The sequence below is a fragment of the Peromyscus californicus genome, unplaced genomic scaffold (genome assembly GCF_007827085.1).
Source record: "Peromyscus californicus insignis strain IS unplaced genomic scaffold, ASM782708v3 Scaffold_3__1_contigs__length_106647218, whole genome shotgun sequence".
Classification (NCBI taxonomy): Eukaryota; Metazoa; Chordata; class Mammalia; order Rodentia; family Cricetidae; genus Peromyscus; species Peromyscus californicus.
The window spans coordinates 43,317,422-43,337,623 of record NW_026294551.1 but is presented as its reverse complement, the minus strand read 5'-3'; the positions used below and the strand labels follow the sequence as shown (position 1 = coordinate 43,337,623).

Here is a 20,202-nt window from a genome sequence, read left to right as displayed (position 1 = left end):
GATCACATACCAAGGCTTTATGTTCCTTTTAAGTAGAATTTTTAATGTTTAGAAATTAATTTATGTATGTCTGGTTATTCTAAATCACTTCAGATTTTTAAATTAATTTTTTAAAATATATTTTTGTTATTTTTTAAGTTATGTATAGGTGTGTGTGTAGTGCATGTGTACTGTCGCACATGAGTGCAGGTGCCCTCAGAGGTCAGAGGCATCAGATCTGCTGGAGCTGGAGTTACATGTACTTGTGAACCACCTGACTTGGATGTTGAGAGCCAAATTTGGGTTCTTTGGGAAGGTAGCTAGTGCTCTTAACCATTGAACCATCTCTCCGACTGCCAGAATATATCATGCCTCAAGTGTTTGTTATTTGGTTTTGGTTTTATTATTAGTTTGTTGGTTTATTTTGAGACACAATCTTGATCCTGCCCATGCCAACCTGGAATTCTCTATGTAGGCAATATTTACTTTGAACTTAATGGCAATCTTCCTGCCTCTGCCTCTCAAATATTGAGATTATAAGCATGCACCACTATGCCTAGCTTATGAGTGGGTTTTTACTTACATTTAAAAGTTGAACATTTAAAGCATATTGGTAGTATATAGCATTGAAAAATGGCTTTTTGGTGTTTCCTTTTTTAAGATTCATTTCTGTTGTTTTTAATTATGTGTAGGTAGGTGTGTCTGCATGTGGGTATGTGCATGTGCTCAAGGAGGACAGAGAAGTCAGATCCTCTGGAGCTGGAGCTATAAGGCATTGTGAACTGCCTGATGATGTGCTCTTAAGCACTGAGCCATCTCTCCAGTACAGTATTGCTTTTAAACAAATGACTTAAAAACTTCCTGACACAGTAGATGAACAATTATGCAGAAAGGCAGGCTGCTGTTAGTTATTCTGAATAACTTTTAGAATTGCATATAAACCATCATTTACCTCTACAGTAAAATAACATCTTTGTTTAGAAATATAATACAGGAAAAAGACGTACTTCCCCTAAGTGAGTTTGAGACCAGCATGGGAGATGTGAAAGCCTGTCCGAAAAACAAAACAAGCAAGCAAGTAAGCAAAAAGCACAAACCATGCATTCTAGTGCAAGTGGCCACTTTCAAGCACGTTTGTTTTCTTACCAGCATGAAACCCTAAGTTTGTTGTCTTGTTTTGGTTTGTTGTGACTTGTTCTTCATAACTAATGTAAACTAACTCAATATTTTGTTAAGATCTTCTTAAAAGACTCAGGAAATCATAGAAACCAGGTTGATATACAACTCATGTTCAGAAATAAAATCTTTTGGAATCATGAACGTAGGAACAAATGTGGACCAAGAGGACCTAGGTTAGAGAGGCAGTCCTTCCCTGCCATTGTACCCTAAAAAGCCAAAATGGAACACTACTTGCCAGAGCCACATTAGAAGAGCTCTCCTGATCCACAATCCCATAGCTGCCTAGAGTAGCTAGACCAGAGACTTGGGGTCAGAGTTCAACCTGTCTTGACTTTTTTTTTTTTTTTTTGGTTTTTGGTTTTTGGTTTTTTCGAGACAGGGTTTCCCTGTGTAGCTTTGCACCTTTTTCCTGGAACTCGCTTGATAGCCCAGGCTGGCCTCGATCTCACAGAGATCCGCCTGGCTCTGCCTCCCGAGTGCTGGGATTAAAGGCGTGCGCCACCACCGCCCGGCCTGTCTTGACTTTTAAAAGATTGTCTCCTCCTTTCCATTCCCTTGTGGATGACAGTATCTCCATCTCTTAAGCTTTAAATAGAGTTATTAACAACATTTTACTTCACATGCTTGGTAAGTTACTAAATCCTGTTGATTCTGCTTCAGAAAAAGTTGATGCTGCATCTCCATACCATAGACTCATTTGGCAGCTCCATCCATCATCATACCTGCAATTGATAAGCTTTTTTTAAACCTTTTCAGGATCCTGGCTCTGTTTCCTGAGTGCTAGGATTATAGATGTTGCCACCAAGCCTGATCTTACCAGTTTTTAGTGTCACACATACACAAATTTAAACTTGCCCATTTAAATTACAGACATATATATAAGAAAGAATACTTCATTTAATTAATGATTAGAATTGGAGTTCTAGCTAGGCATGGTATTGCAAACTTGTAATCCCAGCTACTCAGTAGTTTGAAACAGAAAACATGATTTCAGCTCAGCCTGGTCACCTTATTTAGATCCCACATCTTTTTTTAAAAAAAAAAAAAAAAAAAAGAAGGAAAAAAGTAGAATTGACGTTTTTAAAGTGGGCTGGGGCCGGGCGGTGGTGGCGCACGCCTTTAATCCCAGCACTCGGGAGGCAGAGCCAGGCGGATCTCTGTGAGTTCGAGGCCAGCCTGGTCTACAAAGCGAGTTCCAGGAAAGGCGCAAAGCTACACAGAGAAACCCTGTCTCGAAAAACCAAAAAAAAAAAAAAAAGTGGGCTGGAAGAGTTCTTAAGTGGTTCTCTTTTCTGTGATCCTTGGTTTGTGGGAACAGAGTAGCCCTGGTGTTCAATTGCATTACTTTACAGGGCTGCTTTAGTGAGTGAGACATACGGACTGACCTGGCAGGTCTAACTTAAGGCGTGTTTTTAAAAAGTGGTTAGTGGCTATAAACCAGCTGCTACTCCATTAAAAACAGGTGCTTGAATCAACTGCTTTTTAGTGCATACAGTCCTTGAAAGTAAATAATCCTGAGAATATTGACAAGGTTTATTTAAAAGTATATTAAAATTTTAGAGCAAATATGTGAGAATAAACACATCCAATCGATGTTGTTCTCCACAAGAAGGGTCACCAGAAGAGATGATGGACTCCCAACTGTGCTACCTTTGAACACAACATTTTAGGAGATAATTGGTGGGGGTGGAGGGAAGCACTGTCAAAGTCTGAAGCACCTTCTTTTGGAAGATGGCAGAAAAACACGCTTGACCTCCTTTGTTTTGTTTAAGATGACAAAATAGTAAGTTTAGTTACAATGGTGTTTGGTTCTTTTCAGTGTAATTTAAAAACTGCTTTTGTTGTTTTTGGGTTACTTTTGTTTTTTTGTTTGTTTGTTTTTGAGACAGGGTTAAAAACTGCCTCTTGCTGAGCAGTAGTGGCACACGCCTTTAATCCCAGCAGGTGGATCTCTGTGAGTTTGAAGACAGCCAGGGTTACACAGAGAAACTGCGTCTCCAAAAGCAAAAAAAAAAAAAAAAAAAAAGCAAAAAAAATTTTTTTAGACTTAAAACTGCCCTTTCAAGTAGGTTGTTTGTTTGGGTTTTTTGTTTTGTTGTTTTTGGGTTTTTTTTGGTGGGGGGGGTTCCTAAAAATGGTTTTAGTGATTGTGGAATCGCTGGAGTAAGTAAAATGACTTAACATGGTTGCTTTGATGAAATATATAAAATTTAGGTGTATCACATGATGTTTATGCTTAAAATTAAAATCTATTACTAGTCATTTTATGATTTATATTTTTTCTTAGTTTAAAGTGACTCCTTAATTCTCCAGTTAATTTGTTTGAAGGAAACTTTGCTTTTCATGATGTGTCTGTAATTCATACATACTTAATGGCATATAGCTTTCTGGTACAATTTTAAGTCAAGACAAAAGACTTAGAATCTTTCATGAAAGCAAGAGAGCTGGGTATGGTGGTCCAAACCTGGAATCCCAACATTGGGGAGACTGAGGCAGGTTAAGATAATGAGTTCAAAGTCAGCATGTACTGGATAGCAGGACCTCCCTTCTGAATCAAAACGGAAAAATTGATATGCTGTTATAAAAAAACCATATCAGCCGGGCGGTGGTGGCGCATGCCTTTAATCCCAGCACTTGGGAGGCAGAGCCAGGCGGATCTCTGTGAGTTCGAGGCCAGCCTGGGCTACCAAGTGAGTTCCAGGAAAGGCGCAAAGCTACACAGGGAAACCCTGTCTCGAAAAAACAAAACAAAAAAAAACAACAAACAACAAAAAAAAAACCATATCATGAGGAAGTATTAGCCTCTATAGTTAGATGAATTTATTTTTAAACAATTACTTTACTTAATTGTCATTGGTATGAGGAAATACAACTGAATATTGAGTATCTACACAATAGAGCTGGTAAATGGCTGTGGCTGTGTGCCATATACTCTTATACTACTTAATATCTCAGGTGTGTTAGTGGTCACTGAGGCTTTGGTTGGCAAATGATAGCTTTCCCAGTGGTTATTGTGGTATATGGCATCTTTGTTTTCCCTTACTGATGATTTGGTGTTTCCCCTTCTCTCTACTTGATGAAAAGCCATTAAATCTGAGCTTACTTTGTGTTGAGGCAAGCATTTGGTAGTCATTCAAACTCCCTCAGCTTTTAGAAGGGTTCGTTGTGTTTGAACTGTGACCATGGACAACAAAATAATGCAGAATAAAAAATTGTACTTCCTATTGTGATTAGCCTGACGCCCTGAGTTCAGATCCTCAGAACCCAGGCAAATGCTGATAGCAGTGGAGTGCAATGTACTCCCCAGCACTCCTGGAAGGATGGAAGATGGGAACAGGGAGAATCTCCTGGAAGCCCAGGAGCCAGTTAGGCTAGTTAGTGTATGCAGCACAGCAACAGACAACAAGAGAGACCCTAACTCAAACAAGGTAGAAGTCGAGGACCAATAGGTGAGGTTATCTGACCTCTGTATAGCTGTACACACACATATGCACACGCACATGCACACACGCATGCACATGGACATTTTAAATTATTTTTTATGAGAGAAACAACAAATCAGCTATTTGAAATATAACTGTGAAGAGGAAATTATATGCCATTATGAATTCAATTATTTCTCTTTCTGAGCTCATTAATGACCTAACATTTCTTACACAGGTTTAGATCTGGGCAGATGGCTCAGCAGTTACCAACACTGGCTACTCTTACAAAGGACCTAGGCTCAATTCTCAGCACCTACATGGCAGCTCTCAACTGTCTATAACTCCCATTCCAAGGAATCTAATGTCTTCTTCTGGCCTCACTGAGTACCAGGCATACATACATTTGGCACATACAACATAGTGAACAAAAAATACATACAGGCAGAACATCCATAAATATGAAACAGAATAAAATTCTTGTGATTAAAACAAAGGTTTGTGCAGCTTCCCCAAAGTGATTAATACATTTTATTTAATCCATTTCTCTGTGTGTGTGTGTTGTGTGTATGTGCGCGCAGTTAAGCATGTATGTGCACATGCATGCAGAGGCCAGAAATTGATGTTGGATGTTGTTTTTTGTTACTCTCCACCTTGTTTTTGAAACAGTCTTTCCTGGCCCTGGAGTTCACTGATTTGGTTAGACTGGCTGACGAGGCAGGCCCCCAGGATCCTCCTGTTTAGGGCTGATAGTACAGCATGCTGTCACACTTAGCTTTTTACGTAGGTCCTGGGGACCCAAACTCAGATCTTTGTGCTTGCTCAGAAAGCACTTTACTGACTAAGCCAGCTCCCCAGACTCTAACCCAGTCCTTAAAACACCCTTGTAGAATTTATATGTTTTAAGCTACTTTTAAAATCAGAACACTATCCGTTAACAAGATAACAGACTTTAAATGACAAAACTTAATCCTACTGGGCGGTAGTAGTGAACGCTTTTAATTCCAGCACTCGGGAGGCAGAGCCAGGCAGATCTCTGTGAGTTCGAGGCCAGCCTGGTCTACAGAGCGAGATCCAGGGCAGGCACCAAAACTACACAGAGAAACCCTGTCTTGGAAAAAAACAAACAAACAAACAAACAAAAACTTAATCCTGTTCTTTCTATTAAACTACAGTGTACAGCTAAGCAATTTTGCTGCTTTTTTTTTAATGTGTGCATATGTGTGCCTGTTTGATTTCTGTATTTTGTGAATAGCCTCAACAAATTCAGAATCTCAAGCAAGGGATTCTGATGAGGAAAAAATAAGTGTTTTTATCTAGTGTTTCTCACCTAGTTCTTTAACACATTTAATGGATGGAAGACAATTGAACCAAAATGGGATTTCTTAAAAGTTGAGCTTCTTAAAGTCCTCACTTTGCTCCACAGTTGTCAGAGTGTGAAACAAATGAATCTGCTTAACACATTAATACATTGAGGTGATGGGAGCTGCCGCTCCCTGGCCAACTTCAGTTGAGCAACTTGCTCTATTAAATTGTTCAGGAATTTCCAGAATGAATAATAATTAACAACTATCTAGAATTGGTTCACGTGTAACTCTACACTGCCCTGAACTAGTATCTTGCATTGCAAGTAGTACCCTAGCCAGAGCCTTCGTTTTGGTTTTATTTTCCCCTCTGAATTGAGTGGTCTTGCTAAGCTGCTCAGGCTGACTTTGAGCTTGTAAGCCTTTTAAGTAGAGATACTATGAGTATATTCTACTACACTCTGCCTCCTTCATTCTTTTTTTTTTTTTTTTTTTTTTTTTTTTTTTGGTTTTTCGAGACAGGGTTTCTCTGTGTAACTTTGCGCCTTTCCTGGAACTCACTTGGTAGTCCAGGCTGGCCTCGAACTCACAGAGATCCGCCTGCCTCTGCCTCCCGAGTGCTGGGATTAAAGGCGTGCGCCACCACCGCCCGGCTGCCTCCTTCATTCTTAACTCTTCTTGCATCTCTCTCAGGACTTTGCTTTGACCTAAGTGGAAGAACCATAGATTCTAGAGCAGACTTGGCTTGTCATAAGTAGGTCATCGTTAGTGCACTGGTCACTTCTTTGATCTGTTCTTTTTTGTTTGTTTTTTATTTTTGTTTTTGTTGTTGTTTTTCAAGACAGGGTTTCTCTGTGTAGCTTTGGTGCCTGTCCTGTATCTCTCTCTGTAGACCAGGGTGGCCTCAAATTCAGAGATCCACCCCGCTCTGCCTCTCCAGTGCTGGGATTAAAGGCGTGCACCACCACCGCCTGGCGATCTGTACTTCTTATTGCTTAGGAATTCAGATAAAGATTATCAATAAAAGAAACTTGAGAGAAAGAACATCAAAACCGAAATACAAAGGATGAGTAGGGTTGCCAACATAAGAAGAGGAGCATATAGCATCCCTGAAAGCCTGGTGGCCAAAGAGAGCATAGTGAATGGAGAGACAGGTTTGGTTTACTTGGGCTACATGAGGCTATATGAGGGTGCTGGGTTTTGATTCATAGCCAAGTTACTGTCCAAAAGAATCATGCCATTGTGTAAATATGGCTATTATATTGTTTTCCCCAGTACTGATTTTATTCCATAAGTTTTTTAAATTGCTTATTATTTTAAAGATTTTAAGACATTACATTATATTTTTATTGTTTCTCAGTTATATGGCCATATTCTCATATTTATTAATTATCTTGTTTCCTGTGTTATAAACATTCTGTTTTTGTCCTTTGCTCAGTTCTGGAAATTTTTTTATAGTAACAGTCTCCTTTATAGTATTCTATTTTAATATTTTTAACAGGTTTGATATTCCAACATAAAGAATTCAGAAGGTTTGTATTGACAAATATGTTGGCGATTTCTTTTTAGTTTACTTTGTGGTGTGTATCACTTGAATTGAATGTTAAATTGAAGTGTCCCCCAATTTTCTTATTTTTTTATATTTTTTTATGTGTATGAATGTTTTGCCTGCATTTATGTATGTGCACTACTTGTATGCCTGGTGCCTAGGGAAGTCATAAGAGGATGTCAGATCCCTTAGAACTGGAGTTATGGATGGGTGTGAGCTACCCTTTAGGTGCTAGGACTCAAACTCAGATCCTCGGCAAGAGCACCAAGTGCTCTCAACCACTGCTCCGTCTTTCCAGTCTGTGTCTTCCGATTTTCCTGCACTGCTCATTGAATCTTTCTCTATCCTTTTGATCTCCGGTTCTTTTTATCCTAAAGTCAACGATGCTTAAGAAATGGTGTGTGCTAGGCACTATTTTAGACACCGTGTGTCATCTTATTTTCTTCTTGTAACTCTACCTTGAGGCATAGAGCTAATTTTCTAATGTTACACAACTAATAGACAGCTTGTTGGCTGGGCATGGGGTTGTATGCTTGAAATCCCAGCACTTAGAAAGCTGAGGCAGGAAGATTGGGAGTCTGAGACCAGCCTGGGCTACATAGTGAGACCCTGTCTTAAAATTCATATATGTAGACCCAAAAGATGGCTCAGAGGGTGAAGGTGCTCACTCCCAAGCCTTATGACCTGAGTATGCTCTCCCAGACCCACTTGATGGAAGGAGAGAACTGACTTCAAAAAGCAGTCCTTTGACCTCCACACATATGCACTCTATGATTCTCATTCTCTCTCCCCCCCTTCTCTCTCTTTCCCCCTCCCTCTCTTCTTCCCTTCCTTTCTTCCTCTCCCTCTCCTTTTCCCCCTCAATAAATAAAATGTTAAAAATATTTTAGGAGCACACATGCCAAAACACACGTACAGAAAAAGTCTGTCATGTGTGGAATTCTTTCTTATGTACTCTGTGCACTAATAGTACTTTATGGTTCCTGTATTTTGACTGTTCTAGTGTGCATCTGTGTGGTGAGTTATGTGCCTGTGTGCACATATACTGAGGCATAAGCCCAGGGCCTGTTGAGCACATGATCTGCTTTTAAGATAGGAGACCTCAGGCCCTCTTTTCCACTCTTACACTCCTACCCTTCTGTCTTACTATGTTTGATACTAAGATATGTCTATAATTTTTTCTAGATTTGGGAGTGAATTTTTTACCTGTTTATTTTTCCAAGTGACCCAAGTGTTTTATGTCCTATTTTAAAAAGATTCTCAATATAGTACTTGTCAGAAAATGCTTAATTCTTAAATGATACTGTCAATAACTGCAATTTTATGGTAACTAGATGCATTATCTGTTTGTATCAAGATGTGTCTCCTGTATGTAGCCTTTGATATGTTCAAGATACCAGCTAAATATGGTTGAGTGAATGAATAAATTGGTATATCTGAGCTTATTACCTCATATTAATGTTTTCTTCATTCACCCATTTGGCCCTACAAATTCTGTGTGGATGTTATTTCTTTGTCATTATAGTTTTTTCCTTTAATTTTCTAATTATTTTGACCAACATATGAAGAAATCATTTATGTCTTCATATTTATTTTGTTGTTAAAGTTGTTTCTCAAAAATGTTCACAAGGTATGTTTTCAATAAGCAATTATTTTATCTGTTTAGACTAAGAATTTAGTTTCTTATTTTCTTAAATAGTTATCTGTTTATATGTTTTGTTCTAGAGTATCCCAAATGATGGGATTTTTAAAATTTAAATTGTTTTTTTTTCTTTTTCTCCCTTTCCCCCTCTTTGTTATTTTTTATTTAAATTGTTTTAGATTTTTGTGTATGGCTCTTTTGCCTGCAGGTATGTATGTGTACCATACATGTATCTGGTGCCCAAAGTTCAGAAGAGGGTATCAGATTCCCTGGAACCGTAGTTATGAGTGGTTGTGAGCCACTGTGTTGGTTCTGGGATCCAAACCTAGCCCTTCTGCAAGAGCAACAAGTGCTCTTAACCTCTGGGCCATCTCTACAGCATCTGATGTGCACATGTGTGCATGTGTGGATGTGTGTGTGGATGCGTGTGTACATGTGTGCCTCAGCACATTTGTGGAAGTCCGAGAACAACTGCATGAAATTGGTTCTCTCCTTCCACCCTTGCCTGGGTTCCAGGGATCAAGCTTAGGTCTCTCGGCTTGCACACTAAACCTCTTTACCTACTGAATCTTTCTCCCTAGCCCCCAAGTATTGTTTTATAAGTTGGCTAATAGTGGACATCACTCACTCTTTGTTGTGCAGCTGATATTTGCAGTTGCTTATCCTCCTCAGGGGCTTTCATGATGCTCTAGTCCTGTGTCAGTTGTACCCAAATGGGTGTCTGTGCAGCATAACTAGTGTCAAATAGGTCTTTTTTTCTCCACTTAAAAATGAAACCAAACAAACAAAAATGTTGTTTTTCACCAACATGATGTAAGCTAGTGGTTTACTATTTGTGGATAATGTTTACTTATTTATTTACTTACTTATTTAGAGACAGGGTTTCTCTATTTAACCCTGTCTGTCCTGGAACTCGCTATGTAGACCAGGCTGGCCTCAAACTCACTGCGATACACCTGCCTCTGCCTTCCAAGTTGCCAGGATTAAAGGTGTGTGCCCTTACACGGGCTTTTAATTTTTTTTAATACATAATTTTTAAAGTATAATCTTATGAATGATTTTAGGTGTCTCTTCTCTGACTTTTTTTTGGTATCCTTTAAAGGAATTTGTTGTTGATTCATAGCATCATCATACAGGATTATTTATAACACGTGTGAATGCCAAGACACTGTGAAAACTTTATGTGAATTATGTCATTTAATTCTCGAGAAAAAAAAAAGCAACACTATTTTGTCAACCCATTTCATAGATGAGGAGGAGTTAGAACAATAAAGTATTTTGGTGGCTGTACTGCTAAATGACAGAAGTGAGTTTCTTACAAAAATAGAACAAAGCCTCAGGGATGTATGTATAGATGTCTATAGACTAGAGACTCTTTGACTTGGGATGGACTTACATCTCAATAAAAATCTTTGTTGGTTGATGATATCCTAAGTTGAAAATGTGTTTAATACACTTACTTTATATATGCTTAGAACCCTTGTATTACTTTATAATTGGCCAAGTCATTTAACAAAAACAAGTGATAAATCATCATACATGCTGACATATACCTACATGTATTTATACACATGAGCTCTAGGAAGAGATACAAGTAACACCATTTTAAAATATTTAGGGAGTAATAATACAGTAGCATTGGAAAATTAGCCCTTTTTGAGCCTTCTTTGATTAGTAATGATACAAATATAATTTCCTTAGAGGGGAAGTATTATCTAATTACTTTAAGGCTAGATAATACCTCTTCCTAAGACATAGTCAGTGTAGTTGACATATGTTGTACTTGTAAATTTACCAAGTTTTTCCTCTGCATTTTGCAGACATGTCAGTCAGGATGATATAATCCATGGATGCTGCTAATGTTATACTCCATAATTATACTTTCTTGTTATTGTCCCCATAGGAACTCTAAGATGTTTGGCATCCACAGTGTAAAGGTTAGTTCTGAAGATTCTGGTCTTGTGAAACTCAGTGTGTCTCTTGAAAAAACCAAAACAGGGTTGGGTATTTAGCTCAGGGGTAGAGCGCTTTCCTAGCAAGTGCAAGGCCCTGGGTTCAGTTCTCAGCTCTGGGGGAAAAAAAAAAGACAAAAACCAAAACAAAGCAAACCACGTAGAGCAGGCACTCTCTAAGCAGTTAGCCTCTGTCAGGGACAGTGAAGATTGTTTTGGAAAGGAGAACAACAGCATGCCCATTTGAAGAGGTAATGCATTTTAAAAATCATTTTAAGGGGCTTTTCTTCATAATAAGATTACTTAATATAGTGAGACAAGTTTATAGAGGCAGAATAATATTCAAAAGCTACTGTAGAGGCAATATAAGGAAGGATTTTTATTGAAATATATCTGTAATTTTCCATAAGCATAAGCCTTCTTAAAAAGAAAAAAGAAAGAAAGAAAAGAAAAAGTTTTAGGACAGGCATGGTGGTGCATGCCTTTAATCCCAGCACTTGGAGGCAGAGGCAGGTGGATCTCTGGGAATTGGAAGCCAGCCTGGTCTAGCCTACATAAGGAGTTCCAAGCTGGCCAGTGCTACATAGTGAGACCCTGTCTCAGTACAACAACAATGAAAAAAGGTATGGAGAAGAGTTCAGTTACTGTTGTTACTTTCCTTTCTGAATGGAAATGTCCTTAAGTGGCTGAGGAGATGGCTCATTGGCTAAGAATCCTTGCTTGTCAATGAAGCAAGACGACTGGAGTTGGAGTCCCCAGCACCCATTAAAAAAAACAGGCATGGCTGCATGGGCCTATAACCCCTAGCTAGCATTGCAGTTTGGGTGGGAATAGACAAATCCCTGAGAGCTCATTGGCCACCTAGCCTAGTCAAAATGGCAAGCTTTTGTTCAGTGAGAACCATGTCTCAAGCCAGTAAAGCAAAGAACAATGGAGGAAGAGAAAGATAACGATTGTGTCCAGTCTCACATGCACACAACCCGTACATACAAACAGGGCAGGATGCAGTTGTAGTCTTCATCTAGGAAAGAAGATTATCTGAATTTTTTTAATTTTTTAGGAAAAAGCATACCAAGTTACTTTTGTACTCTCCCCAAATTTAGAAATGCTTGAAGTTAGATTCTTCTTTGTATCTCACCAAATGAGTGCCTTTTTTGTAGCTTACCCACTTTGGATGTGGTGTTTACATTTTAATTTAGCCTACGTGTAGGCTTCTTTTGTTGATCCTCAGCTGTCAGGTTTGTTACTAATTCATAAAGTAAAGTACTTTCCTATTTTATCCAAAATTCTCAGTATTTTATTCTAGTTGGAGTCCAGTGCAGTGGATGTGGAGTATCACATCTGTCCCCTGCTCAGCCTTGTTGTTAGTCCACTTTATTAGATAATTACCTAGTTGTGGCACCAAAGGAATCTCACTCACTCCTTCCTTCCCTCCATCCCACAGGCTCCCTCAGAATGACCCAAGCTGTTAGACTCCATGGTTTGAACCACAAACTAATCTTACTTTAATTTGGTAGATCAGATTATAATTTCTGATTTTATAAAAGATAAATTTCTCTTATAGTAGTAAATATTTAATTTTGATTAATGGTCTATTAAATATGCATGAGAACTCTTTAACAAGTTCTTAAACTAAAACTTTTTATCCTTTTGTTTTTAATACTTTTCTTACATGCAAAACAAAGTTAAATGTTCCTTGTTAAAATGCAAAGCCAAGTGTCTCCTAGTCTTTTGAAGAGCATTTGTCCATTATATAATTTGTAAAGTAGCCAGGAGTTCCTCAGAAGCAGGACATCATTTAGATTTAAAACAATTCTGGCTTGTGTGTAAAATAATGATGTGGTGTAACCATTTATAGAGTGGCAGCCTTGGTTTTACTTTAGTGGCGAAATCCTTGAGTGTCCCACATTTCATCCACCTTAAAGGCCTTATCAGAATTCCCTAGAGCAGAAATTGTTAGTTCATCTCGATTCTGCTAAATAGATTATTATGATAATGTCTAGACAGCCAAACGACACAGCTGTGAGCATAGACCTTTTATTTTTTCCCAGACATTGACAGTGTAAACATACATAAAATACATATTAAAGTTTAGATGCTTTTTGTGTTTTGTGCAATAAGTTGAAGCCTTAAAAAGGAAACATTTCATTTAAAAAAAAAGTCATTAGTTTTACTTAAGACAGTAAAATAGCAGCAAGTACCAAGACATTGTGCACTTCTTTTAATTAAGACAAGTTACTTCATTTACATCAAACTCAGAAATACAAGACTGGCTTTCTTGAATACATAATATAGCTTGAATCACTGGTTAGATAGGGGCATATTTTCCAAACTATACATCAGAAAGGAAGGCTTTCCTTAGTTTCAGAAACTGCAGACCCTCAACTAACCAGCATGACCACAGCATTGAGCATAAAGAGAAGTGAAGCATTTACTTTCCAAGTACTAGCCCCAGAAGGTAACTGGGTCTTTCCATTTGCAGTGGTTTCTTCCCTCCGTAAGTTGAGGGTTGTGCTTTGTTGAGGCATTTCAGAGAAGTTATTTGGCATGCCACTAGTGATACTTAGGGTCATGGGTGTTGGGGATGACTTTGTTGCACTAGTGAGGCTTGTGTTTGACATCATTCCGTCTTGAAGGTGAATAGTTAGAGTTGCAGCTGCTGCTTCATGTGAATTGGTCATTTCTGTGGCTGTGTCTTCTGGATAGGGCACCAAAGCCTTATCAGTGCTAGTAAAAGTGGTATCTCTGCTTAGTGTGACACCAAATGTTGTTTCCTTTCCTCGATAGTGTTTGGGTATTTTGGTCACTTTGGGTTGAGTTACCATACTCAAAGAGTTAATGGTGTCCACAGTCTGCATCCCACTGATAGTAAATAAGCTTGTGGTAAATCCAGGAGGTGTGGGGTACATGCTCTGTTCCTTCAGAGAAGATACTTGGTCAGAACAAGGAGTTCCTATCACATGGGCTTTTGTTTCCAGTATCCACTTCAGTAAGTAAGTAATGTTTTGTTTATGGTCACATGACCACCTGTTATTATAAAGCGTTATCTCTTGCAGCTGCAAGAGTTGGTCAAAAGACTGATCTGGAATGAATGTGAATTTATTGTTGTGTAGGTAAAGATGTGTGAGATTTGTCAGGTTTATTAATGTCCCTGGAAGGATTTGTGTCAGTGAGTTATTAGACAGGTCCACAATATGTAGTTTGGAAGGCATGTTGGTTGGAACTGTCCAAAGTTTGTTACTGCTGAGGTTCAGAACCTCTAGACTTCTTAGGGTATTTTTAATAAGAACAACTTTTTCCAACATATTCTTAGAAACATCCAGGTATTTAAGGTTCCACTGATAAGCAGTATCAGATTTGTCAAGAAGTTTAATATTGTTGTTAGCAGCAGACATGTTCCAGAGAGACCGAGGTAACTGAGCAGGCAGACTTTCAAGCCTGTTGTTTGAAATATCCAGGGTCCTCAGATTGGTATATTGGGTTAACTGGTTATGCAGATCAGTAAAGTGGTTATAAGACAAGTTTAAATATATAATGTTCTCTTGCAGTCCAGGTGGTAATGTAGTCAAGTTTCTGCCTGAACAGTCCACATGCCTGTGCCTCTCTGTGCATATACATTGGAGAGGACAAATGCATAAAATGCCAGGCGTGAGAAACAGAAGGATGAACAGGCAGGAAGACATTTTCAGTATCTGATATTCCATCAAAGCCTGAAAACAAACAGATACATCCTTCTTTTAATATGCAAATACACTTTCAGCATCTGCATGGGTCAGTTAGCATTCGCCAAAATTTTCAATAAACCTCCTTGTTGTTGAGTCCTTTTATAATTGTTCCAGTGATTAAACTAACAAAGCTGCCCTTCATTTATAGTCCAAAAGCCTAATCCTTCAATTGGGGCTATGTGGTAGTTGGGGGTGGGGGGATTGAGGGAGAGAGACCGAGAAAAAAAAAAAAGAAACAGAGGCAGAGAGAGAGAGAGAGAGAGAGAGAGAGAGAGAGAGGCTCTCCTGCATTTTCTTCCTTATTTTTATTCTTTACCATATTTGTTCTGATTTATCTTCTCAAAGCCGTAATAGGAAGAATAGCATTGTCTATAAATGAGGAGCTTTATAGTCTTACTTAGGCTGTTACTATTTTTGATAATATGTTTTCTTATTCAGAAAAAAAATGGCTGTCGTATCTGTTTTTCTTAAATCTCTGCAGTATTGTAAGACACAATATGTGTGTAGTTTGAGATGTTAAAACAGTTATATTAAAACAATTTTTTGAAATTTTATCTTTTCATAGATAACTACATCCTGGTAAAACATTTTAATGAACTCAGAAAAATCAGGACTGATAGCATACCTTTAAACCTCACGTTTTGTAAAGTGATTTTTTTTCCCCAGTATATTTCAGTACCGATTCTAAAGGAAAACTGATACATGTATTTACAAGTGAATGGACATTGGAAAGAAAAGCTCAACTGTTACTGCAGCAGATTTTGGTGCATGCACTTGTTATTGAATATCTTCAATCCTAACATTGGCTTAAAAAACAAACAAACGAAAGACAAGGGTAAAAATCCAAAGTCAGTCTTTTACCAGTTTAAGTAGCTGCTTACCATCATGTCGTCTTCAACATCAGCATCTCGTTTTCTCCAGGAAACTTGAGACTTAAAGGTCGTCTTGTTCTGGGGAGTCGGAAGGGTTTCTGTCTGTGGGCTGTGCTTGCCTGCTCAGCTGCATTGTGTTGCTGTGAGCTGAAGCTCTGCAACCACCTGATCAGCACCACATAGGAGGACTGCAGGGCTGTCATTGGTGCTGACTCAAATTTATTGCAAGAGGTGCATACGCAACAAAATGGACATTTCTTTTCATCACAGGCCTGAAAATACCTTACATAGCTGCAGTCTGCTACTGGGTGGGTGCTTCATGCAGATTAGGGCTGGCCTTTACTTCTTCCTATGTATTTCTCGGAGCTTGGCTTGCACATTTAACATTTCCTTGCTGTAATTCTTGTTAAAGCCTCTACATTCTTTTTGTGTGTGGAAATGTTGAAAACGGACTTAACCTTCTTTGTGAATTGATTTCTAGAGTACTAATTGAACTGTTTTTAATCTGTGCATTTTTGTTCTTTTCAAAAATGGTTCAATTGTCATGTAACCTTTTTATATGTCATGATAAAATCTTGACTTTTATGTCTTCATCATGCTTATTATTATAATACTTAATTAGCTTTTCAAATTTGTCAACCACTTACATGTTTCATCTTACCTTTTAGGGAGCACAGGAATTCTTTCATATGATTATTTTGTTTTTGCCTTCCTGATAGAAAGGATCATGTGACTAATGCTACCCACAAGCCAGCTACATGTCCCCACTCCTCATGCCCTCCCACCCTTTCTTTAGTGCTGGGGTCAAATCCAAGATAAGCTACATTTAAAATGAGGATGCTAGACTTTAAACAAACAAACAAAACAAAACAGGGTCTCACTGTGGATCCCTGGTTGGCCTGGAACTCATAGAGCTCTGCCTGATTCTGCCTCTCAGTGCTAGGATTAAAGGTGTGCATCACCACACCTGGCAGATACCAGATTATTTTTTTCCTCCCCAATACCTGACTTAGTTATCTGTTCAAATGGTAAAATGATAATATATTTTATATATTTGAGTTAGATGGAGGTTTTGTTTTGTTTTTCCCATGAAAATTGCTTTGGATGGTATGGATAGAGTATTGCTTTCTCCAGAGGTATTGTTGGGACTGTACAACAGAGCATTAATTTGATTTATTTTATGATTAACAGTATCAAAGCTAGAGAGACAGCACAGACCTGTAATCCCAGCATTCAGGAGGTGGAGGCAGGAAGACAGGAATTCAAGACCAGCCTAGAATAGATGAGACCCTGTCTCAAAATATAAAATAAAACCAATATTTTCTAATTATTTATTTACTCAGTGTTTCATATTTATATTTTATCTTTCCCAGAAAGTTAATAGGTTTTAAAATATATGCAACAATGTTTGTAAAAGATAGAACCATAATCAAGAATTTTGTAAAATGAGATTAAATTTATGGTATCTTAGGTAGACTGATTATATAAATAATCAATTAAAATTTAAATCTAATTTACAAAATGACCATTTTACTTTAGAAAAGAAAACGAGAAAAATTATGATATTTATTTTCAAATTGTCACCATTTTAAAACCAGCAGTTATTATCATATTACATGAAAATGCGTAGGTACTAAGTAGTTTGTGTCCCCTCCCTAAATTCTGTGAACTGTTATTTGTATCTAGAAAGGAACTGATTGTATTGAAATCTATAGCTTATCCTCTTAGAGCTATCTTATAGATAAAACTCTAAAAAGGAGCCATCTTTTAGATAAAACTAGTGTTCCTCGAAAAGGATCTATGGTTCAAAAATCTGCACCATTAGAGGTTGATATTGATTCAGTGTTTTATTGCCACTTTACTTTGAGTCTTCATTTGGACTTTAGATTCTTTGTATGGATTTCAGAATCTACTCATCAGTCATGATCCTTAAAAGTAATGTTTGAAATACTGCATTCAGCAGTGTTTTGAAGTTGAGACTGCTTTGCTTTTGACAGCATTCGTGTTAGCTCATGTACCCACCACTACAGGGAAAAGACTAGGATCAATTTGCCAAACCCTAAAATCTCTCTTTGGAAGACACATTGTGCCATTATAGAAGTGGAATTACCTATTCTACTTACACTGACCAGTACTTTGATTTAAAAGAGAATGTCAGGTCATAAATTAGTTAATGGGTTCAAAATTAATTTAACCTTAAGTCTGTATTAATGACTCTGCTGGCACTGAGACAGAACACCTGACAGAAGCGACTGAAGGAAGGAAGAATTTGTTCTGGTCACATCATCAGGGAAGACCTGGGGACTGGAGTGGCTCAGTCAGTGTCATGGCATCAGGTCACATCCAGTGGCAGATAGGAAGCAGAATCCAGATCAGAAGCAGGAGAAGCAGAACCAAGCTATAACCCTCAAAGCCCACCCTTAGTGGCCTTGAGACCAGCGGCTAACCCTATGCTCCAAGGGTCTTATAACCTCTCCCCTCAGCACTGCCAACAGTAGTCCAAGTGTTCAAGCACATTAGGATTGGATTCTGCTGTGCAAACAATGATGTTTTTCATTTCACATTTACTTCATATTAAAGATGACTGTGGCTTCTCAGAGAGAAAAGGGGTTGTCATTTCAATGTTAGTTAAATACAGCAATCTTACACTGTTAAAGATTCTCAGAAAATTAGATAGTAAATTACTCTGTTTGTTTGTTTATTTTTTGAGACATGGTCTCTTTTTTATGTAGCCCTGCCTATCCTGGAACCCAGACCTGTAGACCAGGCTGGCCACCTGCTTCTGCCTCCCAAGTGCTGGGATTAAAGGTGTGCACCACCATACCTGGCAAGAAGAGTAATTTTTTAAAAAACAAGTATTTGTTAAAACTTATCTTAGATGCTTTAGTTATACTTTAGATAAATTCACCAACACCACAAATTATATCTATTTAGGCAACTGATCTAGACTAAGAATTAAATTAGTTGACATATCTTTTGTGTCCAAGGATATATTGCTCCAGCATTGTGAAAGATCCAACAAACCTCCTGCCAGGTAGTAACCATCCCATTTTAGTCAACAGCTCTAGTTTTCCTTTATTCTTTAATTGGTAACATTGATTGTTCCCAGTAATTGTGAGCCAAAGTACTGTCATTGATGCAGGTTCTACATACTATTTCTTTTTCTTTTTTCTTAGATTTATTTATTTTATTATGTGTATGAATGTTTTACCTGCATATATGTCTATTCATCACATGTGTGTGCCTTCTTGACTAAGATCAAGAAGAGGACATTAGATCCCCTGGGACTGGAGTTTCAAAAAAGTTGTGAGATGCTATCTGATCCTGGGAATCGAACCCTGGAAGCTAGGTCCCCTGGAAGAGCAACAATACAAATGTTTGTTTTTGGTTGTTTTATTTTTTGGTTTCTTGAGACAGAGTTTCTTTGTGTAGTATGGCTGTCCTAGAACTTGCTCTGTAGACCAGGCTGTCCTCGAACTCATAGATCCACCAGCCTCTACCTCCCTAGGGCTGGAGTTAAAGACATGTGCCACCACTGCCCCAGCTTGCAACAAATGTTTTTAACCACTGAGCCATCTCTCTACCCTTCAGCAACCCTTTCTTAAAATGCTTGAGACCAGAAGTTGTAGTCAGAAGTTTTCCTGTGCCCTGCCCGGTCCCACGGTCCCGCAGCTGCTTATAAATAATCACTCAGAGGCTTAGTATTATTTATAACTGCTTGGCCATTAGCTCAGGCTTATTACTGACTAGCTCTTACACTTAAATTAACCCATAATTCTTATCTATAGTTAACCATGTGGCTTGGTACCTTTTCTCAGTTCTGTCTTGTCATCTTGTTTCCTCTGTGTCTGGCTCACAACTCCTCATTCCACCCTTCCTCTTCCCAGCATTCTTTTAGTCTACTCGCCCCTCCTATACTTCCTGCCTGGCTACTGGCCAGTCAGTGTTTTATTAAACCAGCATACAAGAGCATTATCCCACAGCAAGAAGTATTTTCAAGTTTGGAATTTTTAAGACATGTATACACATACATATATATACATGCCCATCGAGCTTCCTTTGGGTGAAGATCTGAGCTCCCCAAAATTTTTGAGCACTCAGAGTATTTTAAATTTTTTTTTTTTTTTTGGTTTTTCGAGACAGGGTTTCTCTGTGTAGCTTTGCGCCTCTCCTGGAACTCACTTGGTAGCCCAGGCTGGCCTCGAACTCACAGAGATCCTCCTGGCTCTGCCTCCCGAGTGCTGGGATTAAAGGTGTGCGCCACCACCGCCCGGCTTAAATTTTTTGATTAGGATTGCATAGTCTATAATACAGTTAACTTTGGACTGAATACCCTGCTGACAACAAATAAGAATATGGAATAAAACATTTTTAAAGCATAGAAGAACTAACAGAACAGAATTATATGAACATTCAAGTAGATCACTGTATTTACCAGCTACCTCCTTAACTTCTCTCTCTCTCTCTCTCTCTCTCTCTCTCTCTCTCTCTCTCTCTCTCTCTCTCTCTCTCTCTGTTTTTGGTTTTTAGTTTTTAGTTTTCTCAAGATAGGGGTTCTCTGTGTAACAGTCCTGACTG

General features: G+C 38.3%; 2 protein-coding genes across 11 annotated transcripts in view; one reads left to right on the top strand and one right to left on the bottom strand.

Annotated features, from left to right (window-relative positions):
• Positions 1-20,202, top strand: part of Nf1 (neurofibromin 1) — a 246,624-nt gene that overhangs the window by 153,230 nt on the left and 73,192 nt on the right. The window lies entirely within an intron of this gene.
• Omg (oligodendrocyte myelin glycoprotein) lies at positions 13,051-15,890 on the bottom strand. The gene is made up of 2 exons (XM_052755669.1): positions 15,634-15,890; positions 13,051-14,737 (listed from the first exon to the last, which is right to left on the bottom strand). Exons 1-2 carry the CDS (start codon positions 15,637-15,639, stop codon positions 13,409-13,411), a joined length of 1,335 nt encoding a protein of 444 aa, XP_052611629.1. The 5' UTR covers positions 15,640-15,890; the 3' UTR covers positions 13,051-13,408.